Raw genomic sequence first — 14,008 nt, forward strand, 5'->3', positions numbered from 1 at the left:
ATGAATGCTAAACAATGTGACCTCTTGATTCAAATACATTAGCAGATATGGAAGACCTACTAGCCTTACTAGTATGTCCGAACCAATGTCGTGTACCCCTATGTTTGTTATGATTATTCGTGAACATTTTCTATTTTACAATACCTAGTAGCAATGGGAAATGTGCATTCTCCTGTCATAGAAAAGCATAACCCAGTTTATATTGGTTTTACATAAAAATAACCTCAAACATTTTCCATCTTGAAACAATATGGAACGCTTAAAGATTCTACTCAGCTTTCTAACTCAGTGAAAACTCATTAAGCAGTATCTATAGTTGCCCTAATGTAATTCATTGATGCATCTATATCAGACTTATGTAATTTTGCACCAAATCCCCCCCCAAAAAAGCAACATTGTTATGAAAAAGTGATTTGAAGGTCAGGTCCAGTTAAATGCTTAATATTTCTTTTTTTGTAGTTACTGAATCATAACATAAAAATGTGTCAAAAATGATACACGAAATTCAAATGTTTACAGAATTTATTACATTTCAAAAGAAGTTAAATAACATTAACAATTCATTTTAACATACTCTAAATATCCATATGTGGAATCTATTGGACATTACATTATAAACCTATAAACATTATAAACTCTTATTTTACCCTGAAAGAACAGCAGATGGAGCCAAGAGCATTCGTTTTGAAATTCAAGCTGAAAATGTCCCATCTAAAGCAACATTTCAACTTCAGAGGTCCAGTGTGCAAAATACAATAAAGGCCCCAGTGTGGTTTATTGATAATGTGGAAGATCTGAGAAAAAACCCACAAAGAAAACTGCTCAAATAAGGTAAATTTAAAGATAAAAAATATTATATTTCCATCAGGATAACAATGGTAAGTTGCACATTTGAAGAAGCAGTCAGGAGCGGTCTAAAATCCAGTGTCACTACATTTTAGAAAATAATGGACAATCCCAATTGTGTTGTACAAAGGTGTAAATGAATGACAATAGGAAACAGGCATAGTTACATTTAAATTAAAATTGTAAGATGATACTTTTTTAGCCCTTTCAAGTAGCATAATTTGGAAACATTTATTTTATTTCTTTTTAACACAGGAATGCCTTGATAATACTGGTAACTTAATTGCGGTGCCTGTTCTCTACAAAAATATAAAAGATTTAGAACCATTTTGACATATGAAGCCATAGAAGAATCTTGCCAAACTTAATTATTTCCTATTTTTTTTGGTGGGGAAAAAATTTGTACTGAATCAAAGGTCCAAGAGAAACCACAAAAAGGCAATGAACAATACCTGTTTGCCTTTGGGCCAGTTCCTCTTGCCAACTTAAATGTTCCACCTGCTTAAACCTGCATCCAGTACTTAGAGCAGCAGAGGCGTGTGCTCTCCGGCCGACTCGCTCCTCTGCGTCAGCTGCTTCACGCGGGAGAAGAAGCGGTTGGGGAGAGGGGGACAGTGGTGACTGGGGTCCAGGACGTTGGTTTTCCGCCGCTCTCGTTCCTGGAGCCACATTAAATAAGGACTTGGAGGGAAAAAGGGGCGCTCTCTCTCCCTCAACAACTGCAGGGTGATTCCAGAGGCACCAAGGACCAACCATACAGAGAGCAAGCTGTAGTCTGGAGGACAAAATAGCAAAATAAAGACACCAGGGTCATGTAGAGCTGATTAATATGATAATTTTAAGACCAAAATGACGAGGCTCACTGCAGCAGGTACAGAGAGAGGGGTGACAATTTTCCAGTGTCCAGTGGGGAGTAACAGATTACATGTACCAGAGTTACGTAATCAGAGTACAAATTATGAGTAACTGTATTCGGTTACAGTTACTGTTTAAGTGGTAATTAGATTAGAGTTACTTGGTTGAAATAAATGGATTACACAGAGGTATTTTCCTGTTTTCACATTTTGGGCTATATCCCTTCTATTTATTTTTTTAATTTTTTTATTTTTTTATTTTTTTCGGTAATTCCACTCATTGCTGGACACTAAATCAGGTCTAAAACCAGGTCTAAAACCAGATCTAAACCAGGTCTAAACCAGAACTGAACCAGGTCTAAACTACGTCTAAACCAGGTCTAAACCAGGACTAAACCAGGACTAAACCAGGACTATACCAAGTCTAAACTATGTCTCAAACAGGATTTAACAGGACTAAACCATGCCGTGCGGACTGTGTCTCCTCGTCTTCTATCAATACTATTTCTAATTTGGTTAAGTAAAGACCGTTTTTAAAAATAGTCTTTTAGCAGACAAAACATCTTATGTGAAGATGTCCGAGTCTTTGCTTCTCTACAGCAAATCAAGTAATCTAAAGTATTCAGATTACGTTACTCACTTTAAGTAATTTAATGGATTCCGTTACAAACTACATTTTGGGGTATGTAATCTGTAATCTGTAGGGGAATACATTTTAAAAGTAACCTTCCCAACACTGCTAATGGAGCCAGGGTCAGAAGGAGCTGGAAGCGCCCCACTCCCTATTTGAAATGCAGTGGCTAGCGGGTAAGCTATGTCCATTTAGTAGGGATGTAACAAAAACCGAAATATCGTGATACTGTATCGTCAAAATTCTCGCAATAATATCGTGGACAATCACAATATATCGAATCACAAATCTCTTTGCTTAAATTAAGAGTTATGGTGCAGCAATAGTTAAAAAAAGACAGAAGGAACTACATAGACCATGATCCTTTGCTCCATTTCAGTGTAGACTACATGTAGAAATAACAGTTTATAATAAGCACTTTTAAGTCTTAGTTCTTTGGGTTAAGTCTTCTCAAGGCATTTTGAGAGCGTATCGCATATTAAGTTTTTTTTCCAGCCTCCACAAAATATCTCAATAAATATCGTACCGTGAGAAGTGTATCGTGAAAATATTGTGCAGAGAGATTTGGATATTGTTACATCCCTAATCATGAGCCTTAGATATCGTTACACCCGTACCATTTAGTACACCTTTATTTTGATTCTTTTGAAGAAGAGGACGACATTGTCAGTTTATAACCCACCTATGCTTTGGAACGGCACGTCTGTGAAGGCGCCGCTGAAGTCGGAGTTGAGGAGGCGTTTGAGAATGTTCAGGGTGATGTAGGACAGACTGGTGTAAACAAAAGCATTCACTGCCAACACCACAGCATAAGCCCCCACCACGCCACAGGTCACGATGTTCCCCTGAGCACACAGACACAGAATAAGAAAAAAACATCAAATTTAGACACTTTATACTTAAATACTTTTAAGTAGGAGTGGGCAATAATTTAACTCTGTGAAACTTGAACCTCAACCAAGACATTTACAGATATTTTAGCACATTTCTGACAAATTGCAAAAATATGAGCTGAAAAACATTATCAGCAGAATAGATATTAGAGCCCCATATTACGCCGTTTTCTGATCTTTATTACGATGTTATTTCCTCACAAAAAAACATAACCAGAGTTGTGTTTTGTTTCATTCGCACACATTTCATGCACAAATCCTGCATATTTAGGCTAGTTCGGACAGAAAACACCTTGTGATGTCATGAGGTCCACTGTGTTTTTAAAGCCTAGCCTAGCACCAGTGACCTCTGCAAATATAAGGACTGGATGGAATATTTAAAAAAAAGTGTCTCCACACATCTCCAACACTCTGGCTAAGTAGGAAAAGAGGTCCTATACCTATTCTGGACTGTCCCTTTAAATACTTGTAGAACTGGACAGGTGACCACTAGAGGGAGTCAAAGCAAATAACATAAAACTCAGGCTCAATTGAGGTACTTCAAAAGTCTATTACCTCTCTGGGCCACCGTACAAAGAACAGAGGGACAATTATCATAATGCAGGAAAATGTGACCCAGAAAACAGCATCCGACCGTCTGAAGATGTCCAAGTCTCCTGCAAAAGACCAAAAAAAACCCACTATACTCAGAAAAGACCAGTGATTAAGATGTAGTTCATTTCTGTTGTTTAATGTTCTTAAGAGGAGGAGTTCAAAGCTACAACTTGAAATAAAAGATACATACATTTAGTTCATTGTCAAAAGTAGTTTCTCACCCAGAGGAGTAAAGAGGACAGTGGACGCGATGAGGAAACCCAACATCAGTCCAACTACGACGACACACGCCATGACTGAACCAAATCTCCACCAGCTCATGACCAGGATGACCCCGCCCACGACGCCAAACAGAGCCGAGAGCACCAACCGGACTGAGGGAGGAGAGGAAAAAAGAACGGGAAGAAAGAGATGGAGGAGACAGAGATGGCGAGGGACAGAGGGGAGCGAGAAGGTTGTGTGAAGGGATGAGAGAGTAAAGAGGAAAGGGAGAATGAGAGAGAAATAAAGGAGAGATGAAGAGCAAGGTAGAGGTAGAATAGGGAGAGATGGGGCAAGAGAAAAACGAAGGGAGCGGACAAGAAGGAGAGAGAGAAAGAGAGTCAGGAAAGAGAGGGAGTGAGAGAAAGATTAAAGAGATGGAGGAGAAAGGGAAAGGGTGAGTGAGACAAGGAGAACACATTGATGAATAGATTTGGTTATAATACAGGTGTATGTGTCAAGAGATGCTATTAAAAACACAATGGTAACTTGGCTTGTTTGAGTTAAGATTAGATATTCAAACTCACCGTCATATTCAAGTTCAGTCGTCCGGGAGATCAGCACAAAGAAGAAAAATGCAATGAAACTGAAGCCCATACAAAACAGCTCTGAAAGACAAACATGAAATAAGTTTAGAACAACAAAACCATTATTAAATCATAAAGAACAAATAAACAAACATGAGAGAGAGAGAGAGCGAGAGAAAGAGAGAAAGAAAGAGAGCAAGACAGAGCGCGAGAGTGAGAGAGCGAGAGAGAGAACGATGGAGAGAGGGAGCAAGCAGGAGAGAGCAAGAGAGAAGAAGAGGGAGAGAGAGTGAGAGAGAGAGAGAGAGAGAGAGTGAGAGAGAGCGCGAGTGAGAGTGAGGGAGAAAGACAGAGAGAGCAAGAGAGAGAGAGAAAGAGAGCGAGAGAGAGGGGGCGAGAGAAAGAGGGAGCGAGAGAGGGAGCAAGCAAGAGTGCGAGAGAGGAAAAGAGAGAGAGGGAGGGAGAGTGAGAGAGGGAAAGAGAGTGAGAGAGAAAATTAGCAAGAGAGAGTGCATGAGAGAGTGAGAGTTTGAGTTAGAGAGTGAGAGGGAAAGTTTTGCTGCAACAAAATTTACACTGTTTTTTCAGTCGCCTTATGTGTCTCAGTGCAGTTTCCCATTATATAGTGTTAAAAAAACTGAGCTCAAAATACAAAAAGTTTCAAAAACTGCTCAGTGTGTGAGCCAAATAGACATAAAAGCAGTCGACAACTCCAGACACGGGAAGCAACATGCAACCTCTTATAACACAAGTATTTCTGAAAGCTTTCTTACTGCATAACCTCCACACAGAAAGGAAGTGAGAGTGGTAGCTACTCAGCCCCCCTACGGCTCATCGACATACACAAGACATTCTGAGGATATATGTCAGACAACAAGGACTGTGAAGGGGGGATCATTATTAAAAACTATCCAGGAATGATCCAATTTTGCATTCGCAGCAAATGGCACCAACTGTTTGGAGTCATCTGGACCTAAGCCTCTACTTTGGATTCTAGTTTTAGCATTTGTGAAAATCTTAGCTATAATTGCTTGCTACGAATATATATATATATTTTACATATTTCCTATTTTTTCCCACTAAACCACAACATGATCATTTGTTTGGGCAACTTCTGATTCATCCAGTGTCACTTATTGCAGTCATGAGCTTGACTTGGAACAAATACGTTTAAAATCACATGCAAAACAGCCCCACATGAGGATAAGAAAACAGCCACATGGTCGGAGATAAACGTCAGAGAGAAAAGTTCATTCAGTTTAATAGCGATGTATGACTTATATGGAGCTGAAGAGAGGTAAATGTATCATGGAAAATTAAAGGGCCCATATTACGCTATTTTCTGATCTATGTTTTAATGTTGTTTCCTCACCAAAAACACACCTGGAGTTGTGTTTTGTTTCATTCACAAATGTTTAACTCACAAACCCTGAATATTTAGGCTCAGTTCTCTCACACGGAAAATACTGTCTCATCCATGTGGTAATACAGGAAGTGCTCCACACCTTCACTAGAACCATGTGGGTAATTTCAGCCCTGGAACAATGAACTGAACTAAAGGTAAAAGGAGCTGTTAACTTGAGAACTACAACTACATGACATCACAAGGTGGAAGCATTTTGAGCGTTTGGAGATGTAGACATTATTAAATCAGGATCAAATGTGTGTGCCTGAAACAAAACTCTAGGTAAGTTTTAAATGAGGTAACAACATTAAAACTGACGCTTGAGGTTTAAGCCATGTTATGTGTACTATAGGACATTTAAGTGTGATGTATGACACTATTATGAGACAGTTCGTGCTGAATATTGGTGCATATTAAGAATAGGTTTGGGGTGTATTGTGTGTTCTTGTTTAAAGTATGATATTATATTCGCACACAGTTGTACTCACCACATTTAAAGAAGCGATGTCCGAAGAAGCAAATGAGCAGACCGGCCAAGCCAGTGATTGTGAAGAAGATTTTAGTGGAAATTTTATCTGTCAAGAGAAAAAACAAAAACATATGACTACAAATCTTTTTTTTTTGTTTATTCCTTGCCTAATAATAATTGTAAAATACAGTGACCTAAATAGTTATTTTAACACATTGCGATATTGCAAAGAATATTGGGAAAAGCATACAAAATTTTAAAAATACAAACAATATAATTTTTATTTATTTAATTCTTATGGAGGATCAACTTTTACACTATTATTAAACATAAACTGAATTTAAATATTGTAAATATTTCCCTGCTTCAAGTGGAGGAGTTCAAGTATCTCGGGGTCTTGTTCACGAGTGAGGGGAGGATGGAGCGTGAGATTGACAGGTGGATCGGTGAAGCATCTGCAGTGATGTATTCACTGTATCAAATCGTTATGGTGAAGAGGGAGCTGAGTTGAAAGGCAAAGCTCTCGATTTACCGGTCAATCTTCATTCCTACCCTCACCTATGGTCATGAGCTTTGGGTAATGACTTATAGGACAAGATCGCGCATACAAGCGGTCAAAATAAGTTTCCTCTGCAGGGTGGCTGGGCGCTCCCTTAGAAATAGGATGAGGAGCTCAGTATGCGGGAGGAGCTCGGAGTAGAGCCGCTACTCCTCCATGTTGAGAGGAGTCAGCTGAGGTGGCTCGGACGCCTCCCTCGGGAGGTGTTCTGGGCATGTGCCACTGGAAGGAGGCCCTGGGGAAGACCCAAGACATGCTGGAGGGACTATGTCTCTGGGCTGGCCTGGGAACACCTCGGGATCCCCCCAGAAGAGCTGGAGGAAGTGTGTGTGGAGAGGGAAGTCTGGAAGACTGCTTAGACTGCTGACCCCACAACCCAGCCCCGGATAAAGCGGAAGAAAATGGCTGGATGGATGGATGGATGGTGTATAATCAGTATTATCAATAAGGAATATTTTTACTGGGTTGGTTAAAAATGGCAAAGATCTCACTAAATAAATATCACTACTAACCGAGGGTGTAGCAGCCATCAAGGGTGGAAGAGAAGCTGCAGGCGTAGGTGTGCACTGGGATGTAGGAGGCAGAGGAGTTTGTCACAGGGTCCCTCACGATCACTGAGTAGATCACGCCCTGCCCTGGGATAGAGCTGAAGACCGCTTCTGTAGGGTCTGCAGAGGACAGGGTCAGCACCTGAGAGGACAGGGGGTACAATTTAGAAACACACTTAAAAATAAAGTTTTTGTTTGAAGATAAGTACCTACATATGCAAAAACTACTCAAAGAGACACATGAGTCAGCCATGTTATGTAATGGTTTTTCCACATTATTAGCTTGCTCATAGTTGTATTTTCAGTGATTCATACATGTCTGGTTGACAATACAGAACCAAATTCTTGCATTTAAGGCTGTCACTATAATTCCTGCAAGACTTATTGTTCAATAGAGAGAGAGAGAGATACTTTATTGATCCAAAGAAAAATTCAAGTTTTGCTGCAGCAAACTGTTGGAGTTGTTAAAACATTTACACTGTGTCTCAGTCGCTTTTGTTTCTCAGTCAAAGGTCTCAGCGCAGTTTAACAGGAGGACAGGTCAGGGAGAGTCAGCAGATCCTGCGCAAGGGCCAAAAGTGTCCCTCATCTGTGACCTGCAGCATCACAGCAGGGTCCAGGGTGAATCAGGTGAACACAACAGGAAATGCCTCACTTTTACTCTGTTTCCAGAGTGCTTCCAGAGGAAACACTTTGTAAAAGTGTTTCCTCTGGAAGATCTTCTGCCACATTTGCTGCCACATATGATGTAAAAAAAAACTTGTAGCATCTCAAATGTCCATAGCTAGTGCTTTAGATAGCCTCTTGCATGGTTACCATGCGTACAGACGTAGCGCCCTCTCACTCTCCCAGTTGTTGTCTACGCATCGGAGTAGACACGCATCGAGAGAAATGTAATTTCAATTCCTTTGTATGTCTAGTACATGTGAAGAAAATGACAAAAAAGCTAACTTTGAACTTTGAACTTTGAAAATGCTCAGTGTGTGAGCCGGGTAGCCACAAAAGCAGCCAAGCACTCCGCTGCCATGGGAACAATATATATAACAGTTTTGTTTTCATCCACCCCTCACTGCCACCCACAAATCTTCATAATAAAAAAAAAAGCTTTGCAGCTGATGTCTTTGTGTCTCAGTCAAAGGTCTCACACACAGTTCTGCAGTTTTGAACAGGAAACCATATTATATTTATATATTTATATGCTTTCTTTAATGTAACACTATTCTTTTCTCTCACAACGCAGCCAAAGATTAAAGGTTTTATGATGACCATCATTAACCTTAGTAAGCAAAAATCTGTTGTTTATTTTAATGCTTTATCATATGGCCCTACAGTAGAGCATTTGTAGGGACACTAGCCTGAATTATGGTTGTGAGTTTACAGTACTGTCTCCAGCAGTCTGCCACTCTCTCACTCAGTTCTTCTGAACTTTGCCCTGTCAATAAAACTTATGGGACAAAAAGTATCTCCTTTTCAATGAAACAGGTTTAAAAGGTCCTATATATGCTGATCTGACTCTTGTGAGCTTTAAGCCATGTTAGAATGCTGTTACTTCCACAAAAACATATGTTGAGCTGTGTTTGTTTCAATCATGCATGTTTGAGTAACCTTGCATCATTAGTTTGTCTCCATGGTGCAAAATGCTGATGTCATGTAGTGCTGGTTTTCAAGTTAACAGCTAACAGTTTGTTATGAGAAAACAACATTATAACACAGATCAGAAAATAGTGTAAAAAATAGTGTCATTTTTAAAATTAATTAAAAAGAACAGAGAATATTTAGATCAATCTCAGTGTGTAACAAATATGGACAGTCATTGATTGCATCACTGCCCTGCCCTATCAGACTAAATGATTTCTGTGGTATTACGTAAAGGTGTTATTGACCTTGTTGCCGTTGGTGACCATGCCCACAGTATCAGCCACAGTCTCCAGGGCCCTGAACAGACTCTGCTCCGAGAGGTCGTTTTCAGGGAGGAAAAACTGAAACACGTCGTACTCCAACCTCCATTGAGAGAATGGACCAAAGGCATCGCAGGACGGGGCAGCCTGACCTCTGAGAAAACACACAGACATTATAGTATACACAGCCCTTCAATAAAGAGATTAGAGGGGTAGAGATAGATAGAGACAGATAGAGAGAAGTAGAGAGAGGGAGAGAGACACACAGAGAGAGATAAATACTTAATTGATCCCAAAGGAAATTCAACTGTAGTTAGTATTCAACTAAACCCAGAAAAGAAAATATAAGAAGTTCCAATTAATAAAATGTAGAAAATGAATCTGAATATGAATAGTTCTGATTAGTCTAAAAATTGAAGTCAGTTTGTTGTGACATTTCTTATTTGAGCAGTTTCTGGTTAGTGTCAAAATATTGTTTCCAATTTCAAATGAACTAGATAAGTAAAAGAAGAAACAAACAACAGTCGGAAAATTACACCTACTCAAAACAGGATGATTATTGAGAATTATTATAAATGTTTTAATGTAATATTTTAGCAGTGTTTGCAGTTCTCCAGAAGTGACTCACGAGAACTTTTCAGGCCACTAGAACATTCTTTATTTTGTTTTAATTTCCTGTCTTTCCGTGGTGAATGAGTCCCATATGGATGACCCCCCTTTATTATGGATAAACAAGATAGATTTTTGTGTAAGAGGTCCCAGGTCTAGTCAGGCCTTAAAGCTGCACTGTGTAACATTTTGATTGGGGGTCTGTCACCTACTTGTTTCTATTGATATGTCACTGCTCTGCCTGGAATGTTCCACAGTATGACATTAAACAGCTGTACCTTATATTGATTAATATAGAATAGGTATAGATCTGTAGGTCTGTATGACCGGAGCAGGAGCTGTGTTCGCATTGCCGGCAGTAAGTCAGACCTGTTCCCGGTGCATGTTGGACTCCGCCAGGGCTGCCCTTTGTCACCGGTTCTGTTCATTGTATTTATGGACAGAATTTCTAGGCGCAGTCAGGGGCCGGAGGGGGTCCGGTTTGGGGACCACAGGATTTCATCTCTGCTGTTTGCGGACGATGTTGTCCTGTTGGCTTCATCGAACCAGGACCTGCAATGTGCACTGGGGCGGTTTGCAGCCGAGTGTGAAGCGGCTGGGATGAAGATCAGCTCTTCCAAGTCCGAGGCCATGGTTCTCGACCGGAAAAAGGTGGCTTGCCCTCTCCGGGTGGGTGGGGAGTCTTTGCCTCAAGTGGAGGAGTTCAAGTATCTCGGGGTCTTGTTCACGAGTGAGGGAAGGACGGAACGTGAGATTGACAGGCGGATCGGTGCAGCTTCGGCAGTGATGCGGTCGCTGTATCGGACCGTTGTGGTGAAGAGGGAGCTGAGTCGAAAGGCGAAGCTCTCGATTTACCGGTCAGTCTTCGTTCCTACTCTCACCTATGGTCATGAGCTCTGGGTAGTGACCGAAAGGACGAGATCGCGGATACAAGCGCTTGAAATGGGTTTCCTCCGTAGGGTGGCTGGGCGCTCCCTTAGAGATAGGGTGAGGAGCTCAGTCACACGGGAGGGGCTCGGAGTAGAGCCGCTGCTCCTCCACGTCGAGAGGAGCCAGTTGAGGTGGCTCGGGCATCTGTTCCGGATGCCTCCTGGGCGCCTCCCTCGGGAGGTGTTCCGGGCATGTCCCGCCGGGAGGAGGCCCCGGGGAAGACCCAGGACACGCTGGAGGGACTATGTCTCTCGGCTGGCCTGGGAACGCCTCGGGGTCCCCCCGGAGGAGCTGGAGGACGTGTCTGGGGTGAAGGAAGTCTGGGAGTCCCTGCTTAGGCTGCTCCCCCCGCGACCCGGCCCCGGATAAGCGGACAAAAATGGATGGATGGATGGATGGAGGTATAGATCTGTTTTGTCCTGTTTTAGTCCTTTTTGTGCCAGAAATGTCCTGGTTCAGTCTTGGATTAATTCTGATTTAGCCCTTTGTAAGTTGTAAGTAGTAAATAAAATGACAAATAGTTGAAGTTAATAATTTGATAAGACCTGTCTAGATGCATGAGAACTAATCAGATGCAGCCAAACATAAATTAAGTTTGTCCCTCCTCACCTCATGGATCCTAAATTAGCCGGAGCGAAGCGTATGGTGGTCTCATAGAGGTTGTAGTGAATGTAGATGTTTGGGTCGATGTTCAGGTTAAACTCTGCGTTACATCCTCCAGGCACAGGGTCTAAAACACAGAAACATATTAATCATTATTTAATTTATCTGATATTTTGGCTGTATTCAAACTGACCATCCCATTTCAGACTTAGACAGACTCTTTTAAAATGTGACCCAAGATGCCTCACCCTCTTTGTCCTGGTTTGACACAAAAACATGAAGGCCAACAAACAAATCTAATTAAATAAGCGTGTGATAAAGTCAATTCTGTGCTTTTGTGCTGCAGTAAATGGTACAAACATGAAAAGCACAAATACTAATACTTTATTGATATAATTTCTTCTAAAGTTTGATTTCATGCCACTGGTCACATATTAGAGCAACGGTAATCTATTTAGAAACTGTCAATTATGTCATATTAAGGATTAAACAGTTGATGGGTGTTGTTTTCAGTTTCAGTCTGAAGTCACTTCTTTCACTAAACTGGTGCATTTCACCACATTTCAAGATAAGACTGAGATTTCCTGTTTTGTCGTCATGACAAAAACTCAGAAGAAGTGGAAGTTTTAACAGAGTTTAACTTGTCAAAGATGAAACAAGTAACTCATTTCCCCTTTATTATATCAATAGTCTGGATTATGTTAAAATTAATTAACAACATTATGATTTATGGGGAAAAATAGTAAACCTTATGAACATCTGATTTAATAAATAAACATGATATTATTAACCAGACTACCATAAAATATATAGCATACAATTTGGCTGCAGAGACAAAATAACAATTTCATCAAGAGTCATATTTTATCTTCAAATCTACAGTATTATATAAGTTTGTATATACATCTGTATGTGCCAGAATAGTACAATTATCTGTATCCTCAATTAAAATCTTAAGACACGGTTTAGTCCAGGTTTAGTCCAGGTTTAGTCCAGGTTTAGTCCAGGTTTAGTCCAGGTTTAGTCCAGGTTTAGTCCAGGTTTAGTCCAGGTTTAGTCCAGGCTTTGTCCAGGCTTTGTCCAGGCTTTGTCCAGGCTTTGTCCAGGCTTTGTCCAGGCTTTGTCCAGGCTTAGACTTGATTTAAATCTGGTTTAGACCCATCTTAGACGTGGTTTAGACTTCTTTCAGACCCATCTTAGACCCATCTTAGACCCATCTTAGACCCATCTTAGACCCATCTTAGACCCATCTTAGACCCATCTGAGACCCATCTGAGACCCATCTGAGACCTGATAAATCCTATGGCATACCAGAGCTGGAGTAGGGCAGGATGACGCCAGTGCCAGACACTGGTTCACTATTGGTCGTGGAGAGAAACAGGATCACAGAGCTCTGTCCCGGGTCCAAAGAAGACACCAGCCCTGGGTCTACAGCCGAGTGGGACCCCCCTGCACCTGGGAACTGACAGAGGGGGGGACATATGAAGAAATACTCTAGGTAGTCCATAAATAGAGCTTAAATAAATAATGCAAACAATTGACACTTTCAAGTAGAAAACATTTAAAATGTGTTATAAAAATATATGTTCATAGTTTAGATTTAAATGTGTCATCATATGTGACAGCTATTCTGGACAGGAAAGACTTTATACCCAAACAAGGAAGAAAATAAATATCTAACTTTTAGAAGACACCTATAATTTAAGCTTTATTGAGGGCCTATATACACAAGTATCAAATGATTTATATGTAATACCAAACGATTCTTTCTGAACTGTCTGTCAGAAGCTTATCAGTGATGCTTTACAATATAGCTTGTTGTACAGAGGGTTACTACCAAATGTCATTAGCCAATCGCACAACAGTTTTATTGTATTGAAACCACTGGTAAAAAGAGCTCCAAACTGCATTAGACCTGGTTTACCATGTTATGCTACAGCGGTTACACAACTTTAAACCCACACGTTATTACAAATGGATGAACAAATATATAAATTCATTGTACAACTACACCACATTTATTTACTATTGGACTTTTTAAATGAATTTCTAAGCATGTAATGTGACTTTTTTTTTTAGTTCCTATGGTCAGTGATTTCATGCGCTGGGGTTTTTGTGTGAGCTTCTGTCTGTGCTGAAAGAGGAAATTGTCAAAAGATAACAGCGTAACTAATAATACAGGACTTGTTGAATTGCAGACAGCAAAACAATAACTTAGCTACTTCATGGTACTAGAATAGCAGCATACCCTACACTGGTGTTTCCGGACCTGGGGGTATGCAAGCACTTGTAACAGGGTACTTTCAATTTTAAAAGAAGGTGAAATTGAAATTTAAATGAAAGTGTTGGTTAGTCTTGGTTGTACATTTTATATCCTTAGT

The 14,008-nt window shown here is 40.4% G+C and overlaps 1 protein-coding gene across 1 annotated transcript; it reads right to left on the reverse strand.

The window, feature by feature from the left end:
- Positions 1 to 504: 504 nt before the first annotated feature.
- tm7sf3 (transmembrane 7 superfamily member 3) lies at positions 505 to 13,214 on the reverse strand. Its single transcript, XM_055153623.1, has 10 exons — positions 12,939 to 13,214; positions 11,634 to 11,754; positions 9,471 to 9,639; positions 7,552 to 7,729; positions 6,500 to 6,586; positions 4,607 to 4,687; positions 4,040 to 4,192; positions 3,780 to 3,880; positions 3,014 to 3,176; positions 505 to 1,621 (listed from the first exon to the last, which is right to left on the reverse strand). The coding sequence occupies exons 1-10, from the start codon at positions 13,132 to 13,134 to the stop codon at positions 1,368 to 1,370; spliced, it is 1,503 nt and encodes a 500-aa protein (XP_055009598.1). The 5' UTR covers positions 13,135 to 13,214; the 3' UTR covers positions 505 to 1,367.
- Between the last annotated feature and the right edge of the window lie 794 nt (positions 13,215 to 14,008).

This window comes from Boleophthalmus pectinirostris, unplaced genomic scaffold, assembly GCF_026225935.1.
Source record: "Boleophthalmus pectinirostris isolate CB_2022bp ecotype Guang Dong unplaced genomic scaffold, ASM2622593v1 HiC_scaffold_18, whole genome shotgun sequence".
NCBI lineage: Eukaryota > Metazoa > Chordata > Actinopteri > Gobiiformes > Gobiidae > Boleophthalmus > Boleophthalmus pectinirostris.